This window comes from Pyrus communis, chromosome 11 (genome assembly GCF_041283825.1).
Source record: "Pyrus communis isolate YQ-2024b chromosome 11, ASM4128382v1, whole genome shotgun sequence".
Classification (NCBI taxonomy): Eukaryota; Viridiplantae; Streptophyta; class Magnoliopsida; order Rosales; family Rosaceae; genus Pyrus; species Pyrus communis.
This window is the reverse complement of record NC_142575.1, coordinates 20,074,900-20,102,419: the sequence shown is the minus strand read 5'-3', so window position 1 is coordinate 20,102,419 and position 27,520 is coordinate 20,074,900. Positions and strand designations below refer to the sequence as shown.

At 37.8% G+C, this 27,520-nt stretch overlaps 1 protein-coding gene across 1 annotated transcript; it reads right to left on the bottom strand.

Moving 5' to 3' along the window:
- LOC148693034 (uncharacterized) lies at positions 1–27,485 on the bottom strand. The gene is made up of 2 exons (XM_088680291.1): positions 25,118–27,485; positions 1–65 (listed from the first exon to the last, which is right to left on the bottom strand). Exons 1-2 carry the CDS (start codon positions 27,483–27,485, stop codon positions 1–3), a joined length of 2,433 nt encoding a protein of 810 aa, XP_088536417.1.
- Between the last annotated feature and the right edge of the window lie 35 nt (positions 27,486–27,520).

Sequence of the window (27,520 nt, the reverse complement as noted above, 5' to 3'; positions counted from 1 at the left end):
TTACTGTTGCCCTAACTCTACCCTCACAACCCATCGACTACCCAGTCCCACAATCAGCCAACAACCTTCATAAAAGAGATACAAGAGCAGAGACCAAGAAAACACAAGTCTCGCGATCAAGACAAACCTGCAATCCACACGCACACAGACGGATCTCACAAGGAGCAAGAACTCTCACCCCACGGAGAGAAAAGCTTACCGACTAAAACAGTACCTCTCTTTAGTTGAAGTATAAGGGACAAAAAGCTGAAAAAAAACTGGCTCAAAACACTGAGCATTATGAGCAGTTTGAGGGTGATAGTTTTCGGACTTTCCTCAATGCAAAGGAGAGTCTAGACATAAGGATTCTGGGCTGTTTTATCCTGGGGACGGCGTGATGTTGTTTGAATTTCTTGCACACATTGGGTTGAGCCGCAAAACCTCTTAAAGAAAGCAACATTATCCGCGACTCAACCCAAGACAGATTTTCATTTTTATGTTCTTCATTCTCTAGTAATATTGTTCTTGTTTTTATTGTGCAACATCATTAACAACCACCATCTTTTATGGCGAGAAATTTGTATTTGGATTCGGTCTTGGAGTCGTCGACTTGCCTAGATTACACTGCAAAAGTTGCTCTTTCATACAAACTTTTGCTTGATTTCAATTTATTGCTTTCCAATTGTTGCTTCAAAAATCAAAATTATGATTGCAAAGAATCTTGATGATAGAAAGCGAAGAGAGAGAGAGATGATGGGTATGGGGAGAGAGGATGGAGAAAATGAGGGAGATGAGAGAGAACACGCGTAGAGTTTGTAGAAAATAATAAAATATTAAAAAATATAGATGAATATCTTGTCTTTTTTGTCATTATAGTATTCACAACACCTTTATATACCAAAAACTTTGATACTGCTTAAAACTCAAAATACGTTTGTAAGTCTAATTTACCAAATACCTTACTCTTTATTTCATAGTTCATTATTTTTACAGCACAACAGAAACTAACCCTTAGTCATATAAGATTATTCAATAAATAAACAAACTATGTTTCTCTCACTTAAACACTAAAATTTAAAAAGTTATTTGAGCGATGATACGATTATTGTTGGATTCCTTTTGAGCGATTATACGATTGTTGTTGGATTCCTTCTAAGTGCAAATATAAGATAGTATAATGGGTCAAATAAGGGTGTCGAACCACAGGGACTGATTAGACCTCTACAAATTTTAGCTTTATAGGAACCCTAGCTAAACAATGAAAACACAAACTGAATTTAGATTTTTGTTTTGAAAACTAAATTAATTTAAAAATGCAAGACAAGATAAAGATGACTGATTGATTAACGTTGGGATGACACTAGGGATACCGGTTGACCATTACAAGCCAATTCCATGAAAATTAATTCAAAACATATTCAACTCTCCAATTTGTAAGTAGGGTTCATTTTACTTATTTATGATCATCCATTTGATGTGCGGTTGGGGTCAAGTACTCATAATTTGCAACCTAGTTGTGATATTCAACTTAGATTACCAATTAAGAATCCATTAAGAACAAGAAGACTTCAAAGAACCAAAGAAATCCCATGGCAGGATGTTTACATGGTAGTTTCTTCATTCATTCACATGTCCACCAAGATTGAGCATGACGTGTTGTGATGCAAAAAATCAGTGAGACATTAGAACAATGTAAAGTGTCGAGTTTGTGATCTTCGCTCGGTTTCTCCGGTCACCTCGTGATGGTAATATGTGAAGAGATAGAGACATGGAAGTATGTACCTGATTTACCCTAAATTTGGCTACGTCCACGAGGTAGATGAGTTTCTCATTAATAGTGAAGCGTTTACTTAATACATAGGTTTAAGCATAATCATCATTGGAGGGTTCTAATGACGAGTTTAAGTACAGTAATGACATTAGCCCTAATTGTAGGAGAATAATCTTCTTTTACAGTTGAAGAGAGTCGCTCGCTTCCATTTGCGGTTGATGTGGGACTTTAGGAGTTTTATTATGATGTTGACACGTGTCTTGTTGTGATTGGGCTCCTGGTTGGAGAGAAACTTTTGTGCTTCGACATGGGTGCCTCAACACGACTCCTTCAGTGGATCCTTGAAGGTATGAAGTTGACCGATATTTGGTAGTTACAGAATTGGTGAATTATGGTACAATCATTGCTCCCCAAGTCCCTGAGTGAGGAAAGTTTTTTGGTTGGGGACTTGCACAAATCCAAGTGGCGGAGTAATCACAAAACTTATGTGTACCAAAGTGTAGTTGCATAGAGTAAGAGTCCCTCAGCTAGGAAGATTGCTGAAAGAGGTGCTTTGCTTGTAGCCAAGTTGTCAAAATAACAAAGCTCTACCTTATATTTTTGAACCAATTCTTAGTATAAATGCAAGTAAATTATGAAAAATCACTTAAAGTGCTTTCTGGAAGAAGTACAAGTTATGTGCTTCTTCTCGGAAGCACTTTAAGTGCTTTTGGAACCAAAAAATATTTTTTCTAAAATTGCTTTCTGTAATTTTAAAAGCATATCCAAACGAGCCCTTATTTTTTTATTGTTTTTGTTTTTTTTTAGACTTTCAACCCTAGCCTCATCATTCTTCCCACACCCTCTTTTTTTTTTTTTTTTTTTTTTTTTTTTTTTTTTTGTGCAGCTCCCCATCATCTTGAGTCTCTTCTTTTTATTTATTTTTTTGTTCAGCAGCCCAACGCATTGGAAAAGGATCCGGTGAGGATCCTTTTCCTAGGGATCCCGTTATAGTGACCGTTCATCGTACATCGCGCGGTTAGAAATCATTTCAAAATTTAAAATTTAAAATTAAATATAAATAGTACTTAATGAAAACTGATCGCACAATGTACAATGAGCGGTCATGATTGCGGGATCCCTAGGATCCCTAGGGAAAGGATCGGGCGAGGATCATTTTCCCAACGCATCAGGGTAGATAGTTGTAGCTCTTATTCTTCTGCCAATGACTCTGTTGTTTGTATCAGCATAACATTTCCTTGTGCCCTTTCTCTTCGGTGTTCCTTATGTAGACGCACCAAAACCTAAAGGAAATTGCTCTTTAATTTCTCTGTTGTTTCGGAGAATTTATCATAAATAGTAAAAACTTAGCCCTTAATTTCCAATATGTCAAGTTTTATAAAAACCTTCAAATATATCCAAAATCTCACTTAAATATACACAAATACCCCTCAATTTTAAAAACCAAAAAAATTAAAAACCAAAACCCTATTAGACGAGGAATTAGAAAACCTGACGGCAAAACCCTAGACGTAAGAAACGGTGGAGACCTGTGCATAAGAGAGTGAAGGCATCGACTGCTAAGAGAAAACTATGGAGACGTGCAACCCTAAACAACGGTGAGTGTAGATGGTTAATTTTCTTGCATTTTTCCTTGTCTACGTGGTCTCTTTGATCTTATAGTTTCTTCCTTCTGAATGCAAACATAATTTGGCAAACATTTTTAAAGCAGATTTTTGGTACAATAGTGAACTAGATCGTATTATATTAAGTACCTACAAAAGGGACCTATTGGCTTTTTTTACATGGTTAACGCAGCAGTATCGTATCCCAGATTTTGTTTACATGGTTAAAGTAGATTTTTCTTGCATTTTGTTTTGCTTAATACGATAGTTTGATTTTTGTATTGTTTGGAGTAGTTCATCACATATTAAGAACCTTTTATACAAAACAATTTGTGCATGCATATTCCATATAAGTCAAAACCTTAGGCATTATTTTAAGCATGAGAAAGCACGCAAATTGTATTTTATAGCTGCTAAGGCATATCGTGTTCCTGAATTTAATCGTCTAATGGTTGAAATATATAAAGTTGATTTTGAGGTGGATAATTATCTCCATTTAGCTGGATATGAAAAGTGGACGCGTGCCTAAAGCGGTACAACATCATGACAACAAATATTGCTGAATGTCACAATGCAATCACCAGAGATGCTCGTAAACTACCTATCAATCATTTTCTTGAGTATTTAAGAATGAATATTCTTCAGAAGTGGTTTTATGAGAGCCAAACCAAGGCAGCCAAAATGAATACACATTTAACAGATTGGGCAGACAAGTTGGTGCGAGAAAATAACAAGCAATGATTATCATTCCAGGTATTTTACTTCATTCACTTACATAGAATTTTTTTTAAGTTGCCTATTTAATTTTGGCACATACTAGACCTTACCTTTCATCTTACTTGTTTTGGGTTTTTAATCTCAATCAACATATCATTTTAGCAAGAATTATTGTTAATCAATGTAGTCATATATTTGCGGACCTAATGCAAACAAAATCTGGCAAACATGTTTACAACTCTTATAGCTTTTATTTTTTCTTAGAACAAAATAGTTGTTGATCATCAGGATACGATGATTGCCAAAGAGTTATTGTTGATCAGTGGTTCTTTTGTTTAAGTAATATATGTATGTGAATATGCAATATCGCCTATTGCAGCTTACTCGTTTCATGTATACGATGGATCTCGTATTGAAGTTGTGAATTTAGAGGAAAAGAGTTGCACTTGCTGTCAATTTGATCTTGACTGATTACCTTGCTCACATGCTTGTGCTGAATGTAGGCACCGACAAATTTTGTGTTATCCTATGTGTTCCCATTATTATACTACAAACTCTCTGGTCATTGTGCATGCAAAAACCATAGGGCTTGTTGGTGATCAGACTAATTGGATAGTAATTGATGATATGCGTGAAATAATTGTCCTACCACCAATTACCCGAAGATGTGGTAGGCGCAAAGAAAAGAGAATCCCATCATGTGGAGAAGAAAAATCAACTCGAAAGTGTTCAAAATGTGGTTCAAATGGCCATTATAAACAAACTTGTAGGAATCCCGTTCCACTTCATCCTACTTTGTAGACTTTTATTAAATTTAGGTGTAGTGGATAAATATTTTCTTTTGATGATCTTATTATTTATTTTCGTTGTACGTACAATCATTTAAAACAATCATTTAAATTTGACAAAAAAGACAATTCTTGGATATTTTTTTTTTTATATCTGCAGTGTACATGAATTCCTTTTTGTTGGGAATCATAAATCTGTTATGGTACTGCTCGAGTCAACTTATATGTAGACATTGTGTGGGTCTATCTTCTTCTCATAAATTTGTTACAAGGACACATAATTTAGTTTCAAGTTGAACACATATAGTGATGATGACAATTTAGTCATGTTTATGAATTTTCTTACTGCAAGCTGAGCATGATCAGGCTAGTTTCTATATGACGTATTTGCCAGGAGAATCAATCACCACCATAGTCCTTAATTTCATAGGTCAACAACACTTGATTATAACACAAGAAGTTTTTTAGTTAACTAGTTATTCATATAAATTATGGGGTATTTGTGTCTATTTAAGTGAGATTTTAGATATATTTGAAAGTTTTTATAAAAATTGACATATTTGAAATTAAGGGTTAATTTTTTGCTATTTATGATAAATTCTCGTTGTGTCGTAGCTTCAGAACACAAATTGTTGGCAGCTGCTGCTTTGAAGTAAAAACCTAGCTTCTGCACCTCCCTCACGCGATTGGGTTGAGACACAGAGAAGAGCACGAACAGGTTGAGGGCGCATGCCTGTAGTATTTGCAAAAGGAGTTTGCAAGTTTTGCTCTGAGACTGCTGCTTAGCAGGGGTTGCAGAAGCTGAGTTGTGTTGTGCAGGTTGCAAGTGGGTGGCTGTAGCTGGGTTGTGCTGGTGATTTATAGAAGAGGAGTGGTTCTGCGAGTCGTGGCTCTACAAGTTGCTGGGTTTTCTCTCCCAATCACGATATGATTTGGGCATTTTGTTGCTGTCATTGAGGCTCAAAAGTTTGAGGAAGATTCAAAATTTAGTAGCTTCTTCATCACTGGCTAATCTATTGTGTTTTTGTCCATCATTTGTTTGCATTTTTTATTCCAAACTGTGTTTAGCTTAGTTCAAACTTAGAATATGATTTGTTAGTCAAACCTCTATTTATATAATATGTCTGAAACTATGTACAAATACTTTTACATAGTATATACTTCATCATCACTGGCTAATCTATTGTGGTTTGATGAGTGAAGGTTTATTGATTGTAGATTTTTGATTGTAGGTTTTTTGTTTGGGCACATAGCTTGAATAGTTGAAGCTGTTCATAAGACCCTATAAATTAGTTTTGCTTCGCACAGTCTTGATCAAGAGTGTGAAGCTTTCTACATGTTGTAGTGTTTAACCTTTTAGGTTGAAACTTTTAGGTTGAAGCTTTTTGTTTAGGCACATAGGTTCAATGGTTGAAGCTAGTCGTAGTACACCATAAATTGATTTTTATTTGCATAGTCTTGATCAAGAGTGCATGAAGCTTTCTACATGTTGTAGTGTTGAAGCTTTTTGGTTGAAGCTTTTTGCTTAGGCACATATCTTGAGTGGTTGAAGCTAGTCGTAGGACACCATAAATTGATTTTAGTTGGCACAGTCTCAAGAGTGTGTGAAGCTTCCTACATGTTGGAGTCTTGAAGGTTCAAAGAACCATATAAATTGATTTTGCTTCGCACTCACTTGATCAAGAACGTTTGAAGCTTTTGACATGTTGTAGTTGCTTCCTATGTGTTGAAACTTTTATTGACCTCCACATGTTTGAAATTAATTAATGATTATTAATCGATTAATTGGTTGATTAATAAATAACTAATTAGTAATTAGCAATTAATTAATTGATTAATAGTTATCGAAATAATTATTAGTTTGTTAATTAATTGGTTCGGATTTTTTTTTTCTTTGAATTTTCCTAGCTTGTGTGGAACTGCCAAAGCTTGACATGTGGGGCTTTTTCATGAGTTGAGTTTGAATTCCTTTCCTCATGTTGAACTATATAAGAAAGATGATTTTCCATTCCTTACATTTCTTTCATTTGCTCCTTGTGTTGATGCACTAAATTAGTGAGACTTTGGAACAATGTAAAGTGTCGAGTTTGTGACCTTCGCCCAGTTACTTTGGTCACCTAGTGATGATAATATGTAAAGAGAAACAAATACGGAATTAACACAAGATGTACGTGGTTCACTTTAAGTTTGGCTGCGTCCAAGGGGTAGATGAGTTCTCATTAATAATGAAGGGTTTACACAATACATAGGTTCAAGCATAATCATCATTAGGGGGTTCTAACGATGAGTTGAAGTACAGTAATGACATTAACCCCAAATTGTAGGAGAATGGTCTTCTTTTATAGTTGGGGAGAGTCGCTCGCTTCCATTCGCAGTTGATGTGGGACTCTAGGAGCTTTAGTCTGATATTGACATGTGTCACGATGTGATTTGGCTTCTGGTTGGAGAAACTCTTGTGCTGCGACAGGGGTGCCTCAACATGACTCTTTCAGTGGGTCCCTGAAGGTATGAAGTTGACCGGTTCTTAGTACTTAGTACTTTCCCTGAAGGCTAGAGATTTCAATTCCTTTCTCATTATGCTCTTGGTCTTCTAACAAGCCATATTTGTTTTGGATTCATTATTCAGGCTTCAAAACAACCACTAAACTTCATTCCATGTTTGAATAAGGGGTCAACTCCAAAAATAACATGTTTTCACTTCTTTCGATTTCAAATTGATCCTAAAGTATATGTAACTATATATTAACACAAAATAGAGTAAAACACAACTAGTTTAACTCTAAAACATCACAAAGAGACTAGAAATGGATGGTATAAATGTATGAAATATATAAGTTATCAAATACCCCCAAACCTGATTTTTGCTAGTCCTCAAGCAAAACTAAAACTAAAAACAAACAAAACAAAGAAAAGTTTAACTAGACCACTTTCACTGGCTAAACAATTGCATTGAGCATGTGCAACAAGCTTTTAAACCTCTAGATGTCCCTAGTAGGAGGAGTTGTGTCTCCTGAGGGTTTACAACGATGGCGCCCATAAACATCTACAGACTTTGCAAACAAATTGGTTAAAGCATACTTAAAACATATTAATAAGAACCAATGAAAGCTTAGTCATACATTCAAACCAAAAGTTTGCCACTTCAATGAATCGTATCATGTGTATAGTGAAAATTATTACTCCATGACTCATGACATCAAAGACACCATACTTAAATGCCAAAGCTAGAATTCGTCTCGACTCTAGTCCTCATAGATATCACTCAAATTTTCACACAGATCCTAATTAATGTGTAGTCTCTCTAAATAAACATATGTGAGTAGAGTTAGTCTCTAAACAAACATATATGAGTGGAATTATGTGAAATGGAATCAAAATGCTCACATATGAAATATGAGATAAAAACATGATTTTTGAACAAATCTCATGAAAGGAATCAAATACTAAGAATATGGATAACACACATACTTACCAGCACCCATGAATACATCCTCAAAGACCAGCTAGGTCTTTCATAAGGTTGTAATGTAAGCCTTAGGCTAAGGCAATGAAAGAACGGATAGGAAATACTATAGCTTGGGACATATGAAAGTGTCTTCCTTGTAATACCAGCAAGCTCTCCTCTTGAAATGGTCTTCGTTGTTTGTTTTTGGCGTTCAGGACCCATGTGTGATAAAGATTTGAAAATTGCAACTTCTTTGATCTATCTTTTCATTTTTTTTCTTTTTTATTTCTAAAACTTTGTTTCTTGTTTTGCAATTCCAGCACATGTTACCTCTGTACACGTGACATTCTTGATCTAGAGCTCAATCTATCTTTGTTTTCATCACTTCAGTATTCCCCCAACTGTAAGGTATAGCTATAATGGGCTAAGATGGGTAGAGTTTGGTGGGGGTGATGAAAGAATCAGGCTAAAAGTGTTTGGCTGCAACAAGGGTGAATGGAGCACACAAAGGGATGCTAATTAAGCCTTTTAGTGGTTAAAACATGCAAAGCATAACATCACCTCAATGAGTTCATTCATTAGTGATAACAAGCATATGGTATATGCAACATATGATTATTCTTAGCATTCAATCAAAGAGAAAAAATGAGATCATTTGAATTGAGTCTGAAAGAAAAAGATAGGATTCAAGACATTTTAAACCATCTCAAAGAAGCACATAGGCTCAAAATAGCTCGCTAGGGTAGTCTCCACTATCCTTCTTCCAGAATTTTGAGCATGATAGTTTTATCACTATAACAAGTCAAAGAGTACTAGCTTTGTGAAGAAATCATGATACGAAGCATTTTCATGACAACACCATAGTCTTGATTGTAAACATAGTCCTCATATACATTCACAATAATAAGCAAAAACAAACTTTAGCCAAAATTAAAAGCAAATAGAAAATTTCAATCCCACACCCCCAAACCTAAACTAAGCGTTGTCTTTGATGCCTAAAAAATGAATGGAATGCAATAAAAGAAAACAAATAAAAGAAAAGAACACAAACCCAACTAGGTTGCCTCCTAGCAAGTGCTTTATTTTATGTATAGGTGAGACATGGTACCATGATAGACGAATGCCTAGGGTGGCAGGAAATCAAGGTACCTTTGAACCTTGGTTAGAAGAAGTGGTTTCTGTCAATGGACTTTAAATATGGTGCGTTGAATTTCCACAAGGACTCGATTATGATGGCATTTTTCGTCTCTCCTTGTAAATAAATTGTGAGACCATTTCCTCGAAATAAGATGAAGAGGTGGTGACAACAATGTGTTCAATAGATGAGTTGATGGCTGTTAAGGATGAATGCAATACATTCAGGTTAACAATCTTATCATCTAGCTCCGAATCTTCTCTTTTATGGTGAATGGGTAGCAATGATTCGTTGACACACCTCGACCCAGAATGTCCACCAGGATGTTGGAAATGTGCCCTAAAACCAATCGTAGGATGACATTTTACGGACATTTCACACTCACTAGGCCTTGAATTTCATGGGTAAAGTTTTGTTTTTGAGTGCATACAAGCATGATTCCACCTTTTAATTGTTAATTGCATGTATAGATGTTGCTCAAATGAACTAGCTTTCACAAATATTTCCTTCATAGGACTTCGAATCGAGCTGTGCTGACTGACACCTGGAAGGTGATGAAGCCATAAAGTGTAGTGATGTGGAAAATGTGAATAAATTTAAACCTAAAAGTGCCTAAATACAAGAGTGCGCATGTGAGCGGGAATGAACCCATATCACACGTGATGTCACATCATAAGTACAGTACAGTAAAATAGGGTGAGAATTATACCATCAAAGATAATCGTCTACACCAAGATTTTCCAAGAATCCTCGTCGATATGAAAGTTGAGCTGCTAAAACCTGGGGGGCGAAAAATAAGGGTGAGTGGGCCTGAAAATAAAGTTTAAATAAAAACCTTTTGAAAACGTTATAACCTCTCGCCGTAAAACAAGTATAGTTTCCAAAATATACATATTAAGTATAGTATAAAAATGCTTACCATAACCAACAATATTTCAAGGATGCCATACGTCACAACTTTCGTAAATAAGTTCATGACGTCCGTAATTGATAAGTCACATTCTGCATGCATTTTTATCTTCCTTATTTGGCGTCTTTGTGATTGTTTTGGATTAAACTAGTTGCATTTTACATTATTTGGTGTTAGTGTGCAGCCAAGGGTGAACTTGGATCAATGGGAAGGCAAATGAAGTAAAAACATTCCAGAAAAGATGTGAAGTGTTAAGAGATGCAATTCGGCCATATTGGGTGATTCTAAACAAAGCAAAAACATGGAAGTCACCTATGTGGTTCCAACATCAAAACATGCATTCACATGCATGTCACAACCTTGGCCGTGTGTTCCCATATCATCCCATCATTTGATGCAATTCTAGCACCAAATCAGATTCCTCACAATCCCATTTCCATCACTTAATTCATTTCAGCCATTTTGACACCAACAAACACAAACATCCATTCCGTGCACTCCATTACATTTCTACACTTCATCTTTACAGAAATTCACATGCATTGTGATTAAACAAGTAACTCCTTGCAGCCATCATTTCAGAAATCCAACCCATCCCTTTGTCCATGCCGTGTGTTTTTCCCATTTCCAGATTTGTATAAACATTTTCTGGTGCTCAAATTCACCTTTGCAGGTTCCACTCACTTGTTGCAGCAAGGGCACATGCATTTTGATTAAACAAACCACATGCTTGCAGACCTTGTCCATGCCATGCGTCCACTACCTCAGAAACCCATCATTCCATCTGATTTATGCTCAGCCATCTGAGTTAAACAAATGCAAGATCCAATCTGATTGTTGGAGACACATTCTTTTTGATAAAACAAGTCTCATTGGACATAAGAAAGGGTCCGCAACTCATTTCTCTCTCGGAATTATTCCATCACACACACCCTATTTGGCACCACTTCTGATTATCATCCACACTCATTCTCCCTCTCCATTCCATTGCATTCGGCATTCTTTTCCTTTCACAGAAACTGTCCATTTTCTCTACCATCCACAAGTTTTCTTCTTCAACCAGTCCATTACACACCCATAACCTCTCCCATTTCACTCCATTCTCTGTCCATTTTCTGTCCCAAGGGCAGAAACCATTCAACTAAGCCATTCTACCTTCATCCGCACCACATTTGGAGAAGCAACACCAAGGAACTCTTCAAGGACTTCAACACCAGTTTTGCTTCAAGGGTTTCTCCTTCTTAATCTTATGTTCACTCATGTTATTTATTTTTATGTTAAACCTTTGTAAACATGAAGTGTAACTAATCTTCCTCTAGGGATTCGATGTAACCTTGCAAAGTTTGCCATGTAATTAAGTTAGAATGCTCAGTTTGTCCATCTATTTCTTGTTTCATTTTCTGTTTTAATGGTGACTTAGTGTGTTGATTTTAATGTTTGATCATCATTTGAATTAATCACAAAGTTGTGTAGCCAAGATTAGAGCACACATCATGCATAATCTTGGTAGATATGTGAATGAATGAAGGGAGTGTTTAGCACACATCCTGCCGAGTTATTCCCTTTGGTTTTATGAAAGTTTCTTGTACATTACATAATCTTGATTATGAACCAAAGTTGCACATCACAATTAGGTTCATGATTAGAGACATTTGATCAAATCCACACATCATATGGTTGATCATATCCAAGTGAAACAAACTCAAGAAATAGGTAGATGAATGAGTACAAACTAACTTGACAAACATGGACTTAGTTGAGCAATGGTGAAACCGAATCCCTAGCTTCATTTCCATTGATACTATCCTATTACATTAGTTGTTGATTCATTTATTTGTGTTTACTTCATTTTCTCATGCTTTCAAGTTACAACAACAAATCTGTCTATTTAGACTAGTTTGATTCATTTCCAAATCTGCCTAGTTTGTTTAGTTTGATTCATTTCTTAGAGTTCTTGCAAAACAAGTAGTTACATAGGTCCAATTAGTCCCTGCGGATTCGACACCCTTGCTTGTGCCATTATACTAAATATATTCTAGCATTAGGAAGGAATTATACATCAACAAAAATGGCGCCGTTGCCGGGGACTGATTTCAGTCCCTTGTAATTGCTTGTTTGCTTGTTTGCTATTTTGATTAGTGTCAAGGTTCATAACTTGTCAAATTGATAACTGGAAGTTGATTTAAGTTGCATACATTTCATGTGTGGAAAAGAATCCCTTAGCCATTCCATTATCCATTGGTTTACATCAATTTGCTTTACAATCTGCTTTCGTTATAATTTGTCCATTTAATTGCATTTCGTCCAAATACAATTTCTCCCCATATTTTGTTAAGTTTTAGGCTTAGAATCTGTCTTATCTTGTGTTTTGAAGCATTTTGAGTCAAGCTCAAACCTAATTTTCGTCCAAAATTGAGTTTAGTGTCAAAACTGCCCAGTTTGTGTTTTTAGGCAATTTTGAGAGTTTTTAGCTTGTTTTGAGTCTTGTGAATCTGTTTTGAGTCCCTTGAGTCCTTTCAAACGTTTTTAAGTTTATTTTTATTCATTTCATTGTTGTTTGCTAGTTGATTTTCATTCACACTTGTGTATTTTATTTCAGGTAGTATATGTCAAATAGACTTGTTGAGTTAGGCCAAAGAATTGAACGGTTGAAGGGCCACACTTTGGACAACTTTGTGCCATCAAGTTCATCCATTATCCGTGAGGAAGAGGAAGGGAATTCACCTAGTTCAACAAGGAGTACTAGTTCATGACACGGAGTTCTCATCCGATTCATGAACATATCCTGGAGTGATTGGGTTCTTCGTCCGGCTGCAAGACGTAAAAGAAAGCGCTACTTGGGAGGCAACCCAATGCACCGAATAAAACAAAGCATGTTCAAAAAAAAAAAAAAAAAAAAAAAAAAAAAAAAAAACATGGCAGAACGATGGAGGCTTCACAAAGGTTGTTTACTTAAAGACCCACTACGTGGCAAAACTCTTGAAGTGGAAGGCATCGAGACGGAAGGCATCGGTGCAGAAGATATAGGAACGGAAGGCATCGGAGCTGGAGGCATCGAAGATAGAGCATTCGAGGCCTCAATACTTGGCCAAACGCTGGATGATCCAGGAAAAAGGTGCCTCTGGAGGAAAGACGAAAACCTTTGACGGTTACTTTGAATCCGACCTTCAGACTCCTGCAGTTCATCAAGCTTCCTCTTCATGCCCGTCGAATAGTTGTTGGCAAGCACGCGCAAACTTCTATTCTCATGCTTAAGCAGTTTGATCTCCTGCTTAAGACTTTCCACCTCTGCCATCAATGATTCCACCTGACGGGAGCGGGCAAGCAGGCGTTGGCCCATGTTGGACACAGAACTCGCACACTGAACACTAAGTGCGAGGGACTCTTGAACGGCCAACTCATCGGACCGTCCTGACAGCAGCCTACTATCTTTTGGAGTGAGGAGGTTCCTAGCTACTATTGTAGCTGTTGTGGCGTCCTGCATCACGGAGTCTTCACTTGTGAGAGGACCGTTAGAAGATAAGAAAGAAGGGCGCCATACGTTACCTTGACGCGGCGCGCTCGTATCACTGCTGAGACTCAATTCTAAGCTAAGGTTCGATGGGTTTGCCATTTTTCAAAAGTGTTCAAAGAGATGGGGTGGATGGAGTTAATTCTCAAAGGGTCGGAGTCGATTTTCAAGATTGGGAATTCTTCAGAGTGTGTTTGTTGTGGTGATCGATAGCTCTATAAGAAGCCAAGGCGACGCGTCCACCAATTCAAAAAGCCGGAATTTCCGGCGTAATTTAGGCGACGCTTTCTCGGCTTTTCTGAAGACGCGTTCAACTTTGTCAAAAGATTTCTTCTTTTCAGACAACACGTGGAGGCCATCATCGCAACTACACATCTTTAGCCGACAAGCGCAAAGTTCGGCGATGCTTTCTCTGCTTTTCAGAAAACGCGTGTAGCTTTGTCAAAAGAGCCGCATCCGCACTACTACGCGTCGTTCAGAGATCGAAGAGGCGTCTGCTCAGAAATCGAAGAGGCGTTTTCAAAGATCGAAGAGGCGCCACTATTTCAAAAAGCCGGATTTGCGGGATCAAAACGTTTGTCGACAAAGGTAAAAGAACAATACCACCACTTGATATTATCTCTATATATGTCGACCTTCGTCTTTTATGGCAAGGCAAACCTGAAGAAAAATGCCCAACTCTCCCTCACCTCTGAGGGCGCACTCCCAGCAAAGCCTTTCGAAATACACAATTCTTTCTTCTTCCCCAAAGATGATACCAGATGCCTGGAGTACATATGACCCAGGCGAAAACGGCGGATTGAAGCATGTGCTGATTCATTCACCGCTTCTTCAAAGCAAAGGTATCTCATATCATCAAGGTCAAAAGCAAAAGTATCTCATATCATGCTCTTTCCCTGTCTTTTTCTTTGTCCTTGTTCTTACTTGCATGGCAAAGTAAAAGAAGCAATCAGCCGGCACTTGGAGTCAGTCTACCGATCTGGAGCTAACTGCTTGGAATCTATTCCTGATTGCTTACCTAGCGTTGCTCTCGAGTAGTCATCTTCAACGGTTGATACACTTCCAGAGAAGGGACCACTCCTGCAAAGATTGAACAAAGAAACAGATAACAGGAGGAAGCTCAGACCTTCGGGGGAGACCCTAAAAGGAATCCTGCTGCCCAGTTCAAGAGTAGCACAAAGGAAAATCAACGATGGGCGGAAATCAGTTCAAGAGTAAGCCTGTGGAATCACAAAGATCAAAGCCTCAATGCAATCACCAAGGAGAAGAGGGAATTTACACTCCATAACCAGATTTGCGTCCCTAAACTCTTCTCTTTGTTAATTACATTCTGCCATGTTTAATATGTTTAGTTGCTTTTTGTGTGTTTACTTATGTTTTGTGTGAATCTATGCCTAAAACATTGAGGACAATGTTTGATTTAAGTGTGGGGGGGGGGGTAACTAAAGTGTTTTGATGCAAATTCGTAGGGTTTTATCCACCATAACTTCTAATGTTGTTCCTTGCTGTTTTAAGGTGTTTTTTAAGTTGTTTTAGAGTGTTTTAGTGTGTTTTGTTTTATAATTCGAAAATCCCATAAAAATTTGAAAAATTGTTTTGAAAAACCCAAAAAGAGTTGTTTTAAAGTTGTTTTTGTGTGTGTGTTTGTGTCTTAGGGTACCTTCCAACACAATGATAAGGATTTGGTTTGTAATTGCATGACGGTTAAAAAGAGTTATAAACATAGAGAAAAGTTTGATTTACTCTTGGTATATGCTTGGTTATGGTTATAATGTATGACTTCACATGCAATAATAAAAGAAAAATTCGTTTTTGTAACATGCTTGAAGGAAGGAACTTAAACAAACGCTACAACCCTGTGAGACTCGAGCCATTACCTTCTTTGGAGAGTTATTTTCTGTGATTCTTTATTTTCTAAAGTTGTTGCATGATCTCATTATTCCTTGCTTGGTTGCTACTTAGAATGCAATTGTATCATGATAGAACTAAATGCTAGAACTTATATCCGTTTCATTCAAAGCATGACATTGAATTGCATAACATATATCAAGATGAAGTTGTGTAGTTGCCACCATAACCAAATAGCCTTACTTCCCATATTTCGTATTTGTTATTAGTTTTAACCCCGTTGAGCCTCGTTTAGCCTATTTTCTTTGCTAACCACATCACCCCTTACCTAGCCTAGAGTAGGACTTTCCTATACCCTTGTTCTTAAAGTATAGTGAGCATGACTTAAATGAATTCCTTTTTTTTGAGTTACATTATGCAAGAAAATGAGTGTGGGGGAGTAAAAGTTTGTTCTTACGTTTATATGTATGTTTTGAGATTCAAAAGAAAAAGAAGAAGAAAAGAAAGAAAAGGAGTGAAAATAAGTGAGAATGAACTCACGAGCGTTGATGGTTGAAGAAAGGGTCCAAAAAGTTGAATATGGCCCTAAGTATTGTGTGACTTTCCCTTGGGTGATCAAAGTTGACTTCTGCATTCTAAAGGCAATTCTAAGTGCCTAATTCAATACTTTGCTCACTATTGCTTAAAGAACGTTTGTTATCCTTACCTTTCATTTTTAGCCAATTACCCCAAGCCCCGTTACAACCCTTGACTTCTATCTTGAGTGTTATGTATTTCAATTGTGGAGTTTGAATTTGATATGAGCTTATGGTGTCACTGGTTCTCGCATCTAAGTAGTAGCATTCCATTCATGAGATCATATCTAAACATGCTTATTAACTCCAGAAATTGCTTCATTTGAAATACATATATGTGAGTGTTCGTTTTTATGATTACATCAATCTTCTCACATATAACTAGTTTAGGGTGTGTAGTCAGAAAATCTGTGTGAAAAACGAGTACATATCTTGTAATGATCTGAGCAAATTCTCTAAGGCATGTTACTACATTCAAAACATGGTTTTAAAATGCTTAATTGTGAAATAGTATGTGGTGACTATGATTAAGAATGTACTTAAGTGTGAAGATGACTAAAATCTATGGGACTAATGATTTTTTTTAACTTGTCATGTGCTTTGGAAATCCGTGAGACGATTGTTGGAAGGTGTAGGTGGTGTTTTGTTCGTTTTGTCTAGTTTCGTGTTCTTTTGTTGTTTTGTTTTGCTCGAGGACTAGCAAAAACCAGGTTTGGGGGTATTTGATAAGTCACATTCTGCATGCATTTTTATCTTCCTTATTTGGCGTCTTTGTGATTGTTTTGGATTAAACTAGTTGCATTTTACATTATTTGGTGTTAGTGTGCAGCCAAGGGTGAACTTGGATCAATGGGAAGGCAAATGAAGTAAAAACATTCCAGAAAAGATGTGAAGTGTTAAGAGATGCAATTCGGCCATATTGGGTGATTCTAAACAAAGCAAAAACATGGAAGTCACCTATGTGGTTCCAACATCAAAACATGCATTCACATGCATGTCACAACCTTGGCCGTGTGTTCCCATATCATCCCATCATTTGATGCAATTCTAGCACCAAATCAGATTCCTCACAATCCCATTTCCATCACTTAATTCATTTCAGCCATTTTGACACCAACAAACACAAACATCCATTCCGTGCACTCCATTACATTTCTACACTTCATCTTTACAGAAATTCACATGCATTGTGATTAAACAAGTAACTCCTTGCAGCCATCATTTCAGAAATCCAACCCATCCCTTTGTCCATGCCGTGTGTTTTTCCCATTTCCAGATTTGTATAAACATTTTCTGGTGCTCCAATTCACCTTTGCAGGTTCCACTCACTTGTTGCAGCAAGGGCACATGCATTTTGATTAAACAAACCACATGCTTGCAGACCTTGTCCATGCCATGCGTCCACTACCTCAGAAACCCATCATTCCATCTGATTTATGCTCAGCCATCTGAGTTAAACAAATGCAAGATCCAATCTGATTGTTGGAGACACATTCTTTTTGATAAAACAAGTCTCATTGGACATAAGAAAGGGTCCGCAACTCATTTCTCTCTCGGAATTATTCCATCACACACACCCTATTTGGCACCACTTCTGATTATCATCCACACTCATTCTCCCTCTCCATTCCATTGCATTCGGCATTCTTTTCCTTTCACAGAAACTGTCCATTTTCTCTACCATCCACAAGTTTTCTTCTTCAACCAGTCCATTACACACCCATAACCTCTCCCATTTCACTCCATTCTCTGTCCATTTTCTGTCCCAAGGGCAGAAACCATTCAACTAAGCCATTCTACCTTCATCCGCACCACATTTGGAGAAGCAACACCAAGGAACTCTTCAAGGACTTCAACACCAGTTTTGCTTCAAGGGTTTCTCCTTCTTAATCTTATGTTCACTCATGTTATTTATTTTTATGTTAAACCTTTGTAAACATGAAGTGTAACTATCTTCCTCTAGGGATTCGATGTAACCTTGCAAAGTTTGCCATGTAATTAAGTTAGAATGCTCAGTTTGTCCATCTATTTCTTGTTTCATTTTCTGTTTTAATGGTGACTTAGTGTGTTGATTTTAATGTTTGATCATCATTTGAATTAATCACAAAGTTGTGTTGCCAAGATTAGAGCACACATCATGCATAATCTTGGTAGATATGTGAATGAATGAAGGGAGTGTTTAGCACACATCCTGCCGAGTTATTCCCTTTGGTTTTATGAAAGTTTCTTGTACATTACATAATCTTGATTATGAACCAAAGTTGCACATCACAATTAGGTTCATGATTAGAGACATTTGATCAAATCCATACATCATATGGTTGATCATATCCAAGTGAAACAAACTCAAGAAATAGGTAGATGAATGAGTACAAACTAACTTGACAAACATGGACTTAGTTGAGCAATGGTGAAACCGAATCCCTAGCTTCATTTCCATTGATACTATCCTATTACATTAGTTGTTGATTCATTTATTTGTGTTTACTTCATTTTCTCATGCTTTCAAGTTACAACAACAAATCTGTCTATTTAGACTAGTTTGATTCATTTCCAAATCTGCCTAGTTTGTTTAGTTTGATTCATTTCTTAGAGTTCTTGCAAAACAAGTAGTTACATAGGTCCAATTAGTCCCTGCGGATTCGACACCCTTGCTTGTGCCATTATACTAAATATATTCTAGCATTAGGAAGGAATTATACATCAACAGTAATCACATATTTGTGCCTAAATAAGTATATCACATCGCATGCTCATCGACATATGCTGACACACGAGTTCATACAAGGATATTTTGACATGAACATGACGGGTGTAATAATGATATACGCTTTAGTACTACAATCACGTGAAGATTGACACTATGCGCAGCACATAAGAGTCAGAGTTGCCTATTGTAACATGTACGACAGGATTGGCACCTATAATGGATCCAAAGTGAGTGTACCGTGCGATATGCACATACACGTGAAAGCTTGACCTTGGCTTGGGTGAGTACTAACACTAGTGCAGCGAATGATGAGCAGATAACATAAATATAATCATGCCATAGTGATTCGATAATTCTCGTCAACATAATATTATTCATTGGTGTAGATATTATTATGGCATCAATAATCATACGCATACTTGTGCATCCTATAGGATGTAGCATACTTATAATTTCTATCAATGTGCTAAATCTTATAAATGTCACGCTAATCTAGGCGTATTGTAGAAAACTCTTTATGAAATGTATAAATGGAAACTAACAACTATATATATATACTATAAAAAGAAAAAGATACACTCATAGTTACTTGCGATATCACATCTGTTCGGGCTTGGAAGGCCAGAGTCTCTGATAATAATTGTACCTAAACATAATATTGAGACCCATTAGTAAAACTCAATTAAAATGCTTGAATTTGGAGAAACGGACATCGGATTCGAAATCAACATGTCGAAATACACTAAGGAGGGTCCTGGGCAATTTCTGTAAAAAAAAAAAACGAAAAATCAATGGTCAACCGAGACGTCCCAATGGTTAACTATGTTAAAACTTTGGAATTTCACTAAATGGATGCCAAAAACAGACTTAGGGCAACGAAATTAGCCTTGAAAGGTTTTCGAAAAATTTTCAAAAATGCCAACATAAGGAATATTCCAAGAATATTCCAAATCCAACTTAGAAATGGGTCTGGACCGGATGTGGCCCACGAATCTGGGCTTGAGACCTGGGCCATGTTTTGGGCCAAGTTTGGGCTTTGATCCTCATTTTTTTTTTCTTCTTCTCCGGCCAGTTGCCATTGTAGCCGCCAGATTTTATGCAGTTCCGACCACACAAAAAACTTAACTAAACCTAGCCTTCCAATATATCAAATCGAAGCTCAAATAATAAGGAATCAAAATGTACATTTGGTTTCCTCAGCCGTGGTCGGAGTTAGCTGGAAAAAGGCTCGAAGACCGTCGGAAAATTGGAGGAGTTTTCCCTTCTTCGATCCTATAGTCTCCACACCCTATCCAAACAAATACAAACCCTAAGATCTTCCACAAACATCGAAAAAGAAAAGAAATAGAGTGCTCTCGAGACCTACCTTGGTCGGAAAATTTGAGAACTTGTCGGAGTTCTTCATTCTCTGTTTCTTCGGTTTTCGTGCGGGCCATGGGGTTTAGTTCGAATCTCTGGGCTTGATGTGAAACTTTTGTTGACACACAAATTAAACCCTATTTGTGACAATTGTAGTAATGAAGTAAGTAGGGATCGTTCTAACCGGGGATTAACTAGGGGTGCTAATCTAATTTGAATTGACTCAAACAGAAACTAGAACTTAATTGGGACGAATTTGAAAGTGTTATGACTCCAAATGCTTAAAAACACAAAATAAAACAAATACGAATGACTAAGACTCAACAAAATATGGGGGGATTGTGGTTGGACGAATTTAAACTAAATGGGCAGATTGTAAAGAAAACAGATTTTAAGACAAAATTGTGATGAATCAATGGATGATGGGATAGCTAAGGGGTTCTTCTCCACACATGAAATATATGCAACGTAAATCAATTTCCAATTATCAATCCAATAAGTTATAAACCTCGACACTCCAAGTTAATTAGGTCCGCTTAAATTAACCTTCAGATTTCCCTAGAATCATTGAATTGGATGAATATGCATCGCAAACAAATTATTCCTAACAAATTCTCTATATGAACAGCATGATAAAGATATAAGTTAGAATCATTACGTTCTTTGGAAATCATAAGCATCGACAAGGCATTTGTAACTATGAAAAGCATGATACGCTTGCCAGGAATCTACTTAACATGATCGTGACTAGCAACCTTCACTACTTGTGAATATAAATTCATAACGATTAGGTGAAACAAACTTATATCCTAGCATCAAATTCAAGCATGCAAATTAAGCGTGCACTCTCAATCAACATACAAGAATAAGTTTTAAATCAAACGGTTAAGCAAATTGTATTCAAAACTTATGCAACGATAATTGGAAGTAATCAACTTATTTCACATATATAATCATGGTTTCGAATCACCCCCTAACTAAATAGGGATTTAGCCTCTCATGTTCACAACAAGAAAAATAAAATTTAATTTAAACATAATGAACAAAGGATTGATTACACCTAGAACGCCCAAGGAATCCACTTGAATTTCTGCACGTTTTAAAGTCCTCTTTCTCCTTTCTTCTTGCTGCGGCAGAGAAGGTTTATTGTGTTTTTGGATGATTTTCTGGTTTAGGGATGGATTTATGGTGATATGGTGGTGCTGCAAGGTGGTGGAATGATGAGGGAAGCCACGGCAAGGTGTGGAAGTGGCTGGAGTTGTAGGGAAAAAGGTGCGGCTGAAGGAGAGAATGAATTATGGGAGATGGTGGCTGCGGCTTCGATGAATGGTGTGTTAGGGTGTATGAATTAGAATGTGGCTGTTAAGGGAAAAATAGGGTGGATATAATGAATGCACGGCAGAGAGTTGAGGTTGCTGGAATGGATGGGAAAAGGCACGGCTTGAAAGAATATGGGATGAAAATCCGTGATGGTGGCTGCGTGAAGATGGGAAAAAAAACTGATGATTATGCAATATGGGTGATAATGGCCACGACAGGATGTATGTTTTGGGATTATTAGGTTTAATTAATAATGGGCTAATGGTTATGGAATGCACGGGTCCTCCTAGAGTTAGTGGCTGATTTAAAATATGAATCAATTGAATATGGTGATGCGGCTAGATTTTCTTTGTGGTTTCTTAGGTTAAATGATAAATGGGGGCCACGGCTTATGGTGGAAAAATGGGAGATTGGCTTATGGTGGCTGCGGCACAAGGGAAAAGGTGCGGCTAAATGGATTTGATCAATTAAATGGATGGGAATGTGACGGCTAGAGAAGGAATTAGGGTGGTGGCTGAAAATATTAATTAAAGTGAATCAATTAGGTCGGCTAGGGTGAAATAAAAGGGTGAAAATCTGAGATGGTTGTGGGGTGACGGCTAGGGTTAGGTTAGGGTGAAGGAAATAGGGTTTAAGTGAATGATTTTGGACACAAATGCCCCCCCTTGCACGGCAAGGGAAGGGGAGAAAATAAAAGGGCACGGCAAAGGGTTACAAAGTGACTAGGGCCTTCGTTTTGTGTCCTAAAGCGCCTACAAGGACTTCAAAGTGGCTAGAAAATACGAACGTTTAAGATTAGGAAAGGTTACCAAAACGGGAAACTTAGGATTAACTTTCCTAAAATAGGAAACCTTGTTTGAGTAGGATTCCTCGTTTTGGTAAGAATTCATCGTTGGAGTAGGAATTCGTCATTTCTCCGAGTCTTCAACTCATTCATTCCTCTTTCGCTCCAAAAGACTCCAATTTGCATCTTCTTGCACACTTTGGCCTTATAATCTGAAAATACACAAAAGTAGCCTTAAAAACTAAAATAGCTAAGTAAACACAACATAAATGCACGAGAACAAGCTAATTAAGTCGCATGAATATGCTCCTATCAAATTCCCCCACACTTAACTTTTGCTAGTCCTCGAGCAAAACAAAACAACTAAACTAAACAAAACGAAACAAAACAAACAAAACATAACCTAAACCTTCCAACGTTTGCCTCAGGGATTTCCAATGAAACATGACATATCAAAGATCATTACTCACATAGCTTTTAGTCTTCCCTCCCCTCAAGCATATACTTAATCATAGTGACCATTCACTAGTTCGCATTTAATCAATTAAAACATATTTTGAATGTAGTCACATGCCTTAGAGAATTCCCTCAATTCCTCACTAGTTATGCACTCAATTTTCACTCAGATTTTCTGACTACACACCCTACACTAGTTATATGTGAGAAGATAGATGTAAACATGAAAGACTAGTACTCACATATGTTATAACAAGGAACGCAATTTCTGGAGTAATTAAACGTGTTTAGATATGATCTCATGAATGGAATGCTACTACTTAGATGCGAGAACCAGTGACACCATATGCTCATACCAAATTCAAACTCCACAATTGAAATGCACAACACTCAAGATAGAAGTCAAGGGTTGTAACGGGGCTTGGGGTATTAGCTAACAAGGAAAGGTAGGGATAAACAAAAGTTCTTTAAGCAATAGTAAGTAAAGTAATGAAATTAAGACCTAGAATTCCCTTAAGATGCAGAAATCAACTTTTAGACAAATAGGGGAGATTCAAACAACTCTTAGGGCCTAATTCATTGTTTTGGGCCCTTACTTCAACAAACAATACTTTTCAACTCTTTTTCACTTCTTTTTCTTTTTTTTTTTTTTTTTTTTTTTTTTTTTTTACTTTTTCTTTTTCTAGCCATGCCTATGGCACATAAACTCACATCCATTATCCTTCCCCCACACTTATTTCCTGCAGCACATTAATCAAAAGGAAATTCATTCATGCTTACTATGCTTCAAGAACAAGGATACGGATGGTCCTATTCTAGGCTAGGTGAGGATAATGTGGGTTAACAAAGAACATGGGCTAACACGGCTCAATGGGGTTAAACTTAAACACAAAATGAGTGAAGGGCACATGGCTGTTTGGCTTTTAGTGGTGGTCACTACACAACTTCATCTTGAATATGTGTTATGCAAATCAACAACATGCTTTGAATGAAAATGGGCATGAGTTCTAGCATTTGGAACTAAGTGATGAAACGCCTTCTAAGTAGTAACCAAGCAAAGAATAATGAGATCATGCAACGACTTTAGAAAACAACAATGCACAGATTTTAACTCTCCAAATAACGTTTAGGCTCAAGTCTCACAGGGATGTAGCGTTAGTTTGAGTTCCTTCCTTCAAGCATGTTACAAAAACTAATTTTTTCTTTGTGATTACATGTGAATTCGTAAACTATAACTACAACCAAGCATAAACCAAAGAGTATATCAAACGTCCATCCATGTTTGTAACTTTCTTTAACCATCAAGCAATTAAAAACCAAATCCTCATCATTGCGTTGGAAAGTGACCTACGACACAAACAAACACACAAAAACAACTCTTTTTGGGTTTTTCAAAGCAATTTTTCAAATTTTTATGGTATTTTCGGATTTTTAAGTCAACACACACTAAAACACTCTAAAATAGCTTAAAAACACTTAAGAACAGTGGGAAACAAGTTTAGACATGTTAGGTGGTAATACCCTACGAATTTCATGCACAAATATCTCAAAACAGAATGTTACCCCCCCACACTTAAACTAAACATTGTCCTCAATGTTTTAGACACAATTAAACACATTATACATAACATAAAGTAAGCAACAAAGGAAAGGGTTTAGGGACGCAAATCTGAGTGTGGAGCGATTCCCAAGTTCTTCCTTTGTTGATTGCATGGGTTGCCTCCCACGAAGCGCTTGCTTTAACGTCTTCCAGCCGGACGAAACCTTCTTTTAATCTTCACTCTGGCTCACGGCATGGAGGGGTATGTCCTCCACGGTATACTTCTTGAAATTTCTCGTAGTATGGCTCACTGAATGGGCGGGGATAATGATCCTCCCTGATGGTGGTGTTTCGGTTCCGACAATCCATATAACTGCTCCCACCACCTTTATATCGATTGGGCTCCTGCACCAACGAAGGTAACAACCTATTAGTTGAAATAGGAATTGAGATTGGAATTGAAGACTTACAAACATAGTGTGGTGAGGGCTCAAAAATGGCAGCCCTTTCAACAATGTTACTATGGCTACTTTCGGCCATATTGGGTGGTTGTAGACCAATCACTCCAAGTTCTTCTCCAATGGTGGTGCATGATACATCCTTCGTGGTAAGTGTGGATCCTTTCGGTCCTTTGTCCTTATGCACATCTACGACAAAGCAAGAACGACTATCGTTAGGATTCTTAATAGATTCATAAACATTAAATTTAATTACATCACCACCAAACTCCATTGTTAGTGCTCCTTTGGCCACATCAATCTTTGTTTGGGCCGTTTTCATGAACGGACGGCCTAGCAATAGTGGCAATGATGGAGCATCGCTCGAATCCTCCATCTCTAAGACATAAAAATCTGCAGGAAAGATGAGATGATTGACCTGCACTAAAACATCCTCAAGGACTCCCTTGGGATAAACATTAGAACGATCGGCCAATTGAATTATAACACCATCTTGTTTTAACTCACCAAGGTTCATAGATGCATAAATGGAATATGGCATGACATTAATAGACGCACCTAAATCTAACATGCATTGTTTAAATCTCGTGTTTCCAATTGTGCATGGGATAGTAAAGCTCCCTGGATCCTTACATTTTGGAGGCAACTTTCGTTGCAAAACCGCTGATACATTTTCACTTACTTTCACAACTTCTTTGTTTGCAATTCTTTTCCTAGTTGTGCATAACTCTTTTAAAAACTTTGCATACCTCGGGACTTGCTTAATGGCATCAAGTAAAGGAATGTTTACTTGGACTTTCCGAAACGTCTCCAGAATGTCTTTTTCCTGCTCCTCCTTCTTTGTTTGCATAAACCTGCTAGGAAAAGGAACATCGGGTGGAACAAAGTTAGAATTAATCAATTTTGAACCCAACTTACCTTTGGTGGCCGAATGGGATGAGGTGGGTGCATTAATGTCCCTCGGTAGTTGCGGCAAGGGTGTTTGTACCCTTGCCGTGGGCTTGCTTGCCTCCTCTTCTTCAATTCTCCGTTTTTCATCCTCTTCGGGGCTTGATGGTGATGGTTTGGATGTAATGCCAACTTCTTTTCCACTTCTCAAGGTGATTGCGTTGGCCGTTTCGAAACCACCCTTGGGATTGACCACCGTAGTACTTGGTAACTTACCATTTTCACGGAATTGTCCCAAAAATTCGGCCATTTGGCCCATTTGCTTCTTTAGCTCATTAACCTCCTTTGCTTGGTTCTGCATTCCCTGCGCCATTGTGGTTAGTAACTGATATGTTTTATCGTCATTCATAGACGTACCTGAGTTGGTTTGGGATGATTGTGCTTGAGGAGGTGGTTGTGGTGCCATTGGCCTTGGAAAGAAACCCGGGGGTTGTCGGAATCCACTTTGTTGGGCATATTGTGGTGCATCTCTCCATCTGAAATTGGGGTGGTCACGCCATCCCTGATTGTATGTGTTGGAGAAAGGATCACCTCTTGGTTGGTTCTGATTCCCATAGCCCACGGCATTGGCAGATTCCCACCCTCCGTTCTCAATTAATTGAGGGCATTGATCAGATTGGTGTCCTTGAATGGAACATACACCACAGATTGTAGTTCCTTGCGTCTTAGGGCCTTCAACAAACTGCGATAACATAGACGTAAGGTTAGCCATTTGGGATTGTAACTCAGAAATAGAACTTACCTCATTTACATGTTGTGGCTGTGGGGTGTCTCTCTGCCCAACACCTTCATATTGTTGTGCATTGAGTGCTCGATTGGCAATGAGAGTTTTGGCATCCCTAGGCGTCTTGTCCACTAGAGCTCCTCCCGCGGATGCATCCAACATTTGCCGTTCAAGTGGTAAAAGGCCTTCGTAAAAATATTGAAGAAGTAGCTCCTCCTTCATCTGGTGCTGTGGACATGAAGCAACAAGAGATTTAAAACGTTCGTAATACGTAGGAAAAGATTCACCTTGGCTTTGCTGAATTCCACTAATCTTCTTGCGAAGAAGAATGACTCGTGATGTCGGAAAGAACTTCTCTAAGAAGGCTCGCTTCATACTCTCCCATGATGTGACAGTTCCGGGAGCCAACTCATACAACCAATCCTTGGCCTTCTCCACCAAAGAAAAAGGAAAAGCCTTCATCTTCAATATGTTGCTGTCCACGTTCACCGGTGTCATACTTGAGCACACCACCTCGAATTCCTTTAGATGCTTGTTCGGATCTTCCATGGCCAACCCATGGTATTTCGGAATATGGTGGAGCAAGCTGGACTTCAACTCAAATTCATCGGTCTTCTCAGGGGCTGCCCTAGGGTATTGGATGCAAAGAGGTGCTGCATTGGCCAAACCCGAGGCAGAAAGCTCCTTGATGGTTCGATTGTCCACTGCCATGGTTGGTACTTCCTCTTCAACCCAATCCGTGGCCTCCTCTTCAACCTCAACTTCAACTTCTTGCTCTTCTAATTCAGGTTCGGGACTATGAGGATTAGACGGTTGTGATTTCTTTTTCCTTCTCAAAGTTCTCTCGAAATCACCGTCAAAGTCGGAGATATGCTCACGAACAGGTTGTGAGCCACGGGTCATAAACTAGTACCTGTACACAAGAGCAAACAAGGATA

Bases quoted from the DNA above. Each gene is read 5' to 3' on its own strand.
- LOC148693034 (XM_088680291.1), bottom strand. From the start codon at position 27,485: ATGACCCGTGGCTCACAACCTGTTCGTGAGCATATCTCCGACTTTGAC. The intron at 66-25,117 runs GTTCTTGCTTTG...TCTTTTATGAAG, and splicing joins TAAGAATCCTAACGATAGTC to GTTGTTGGCTGATTGTGGGA.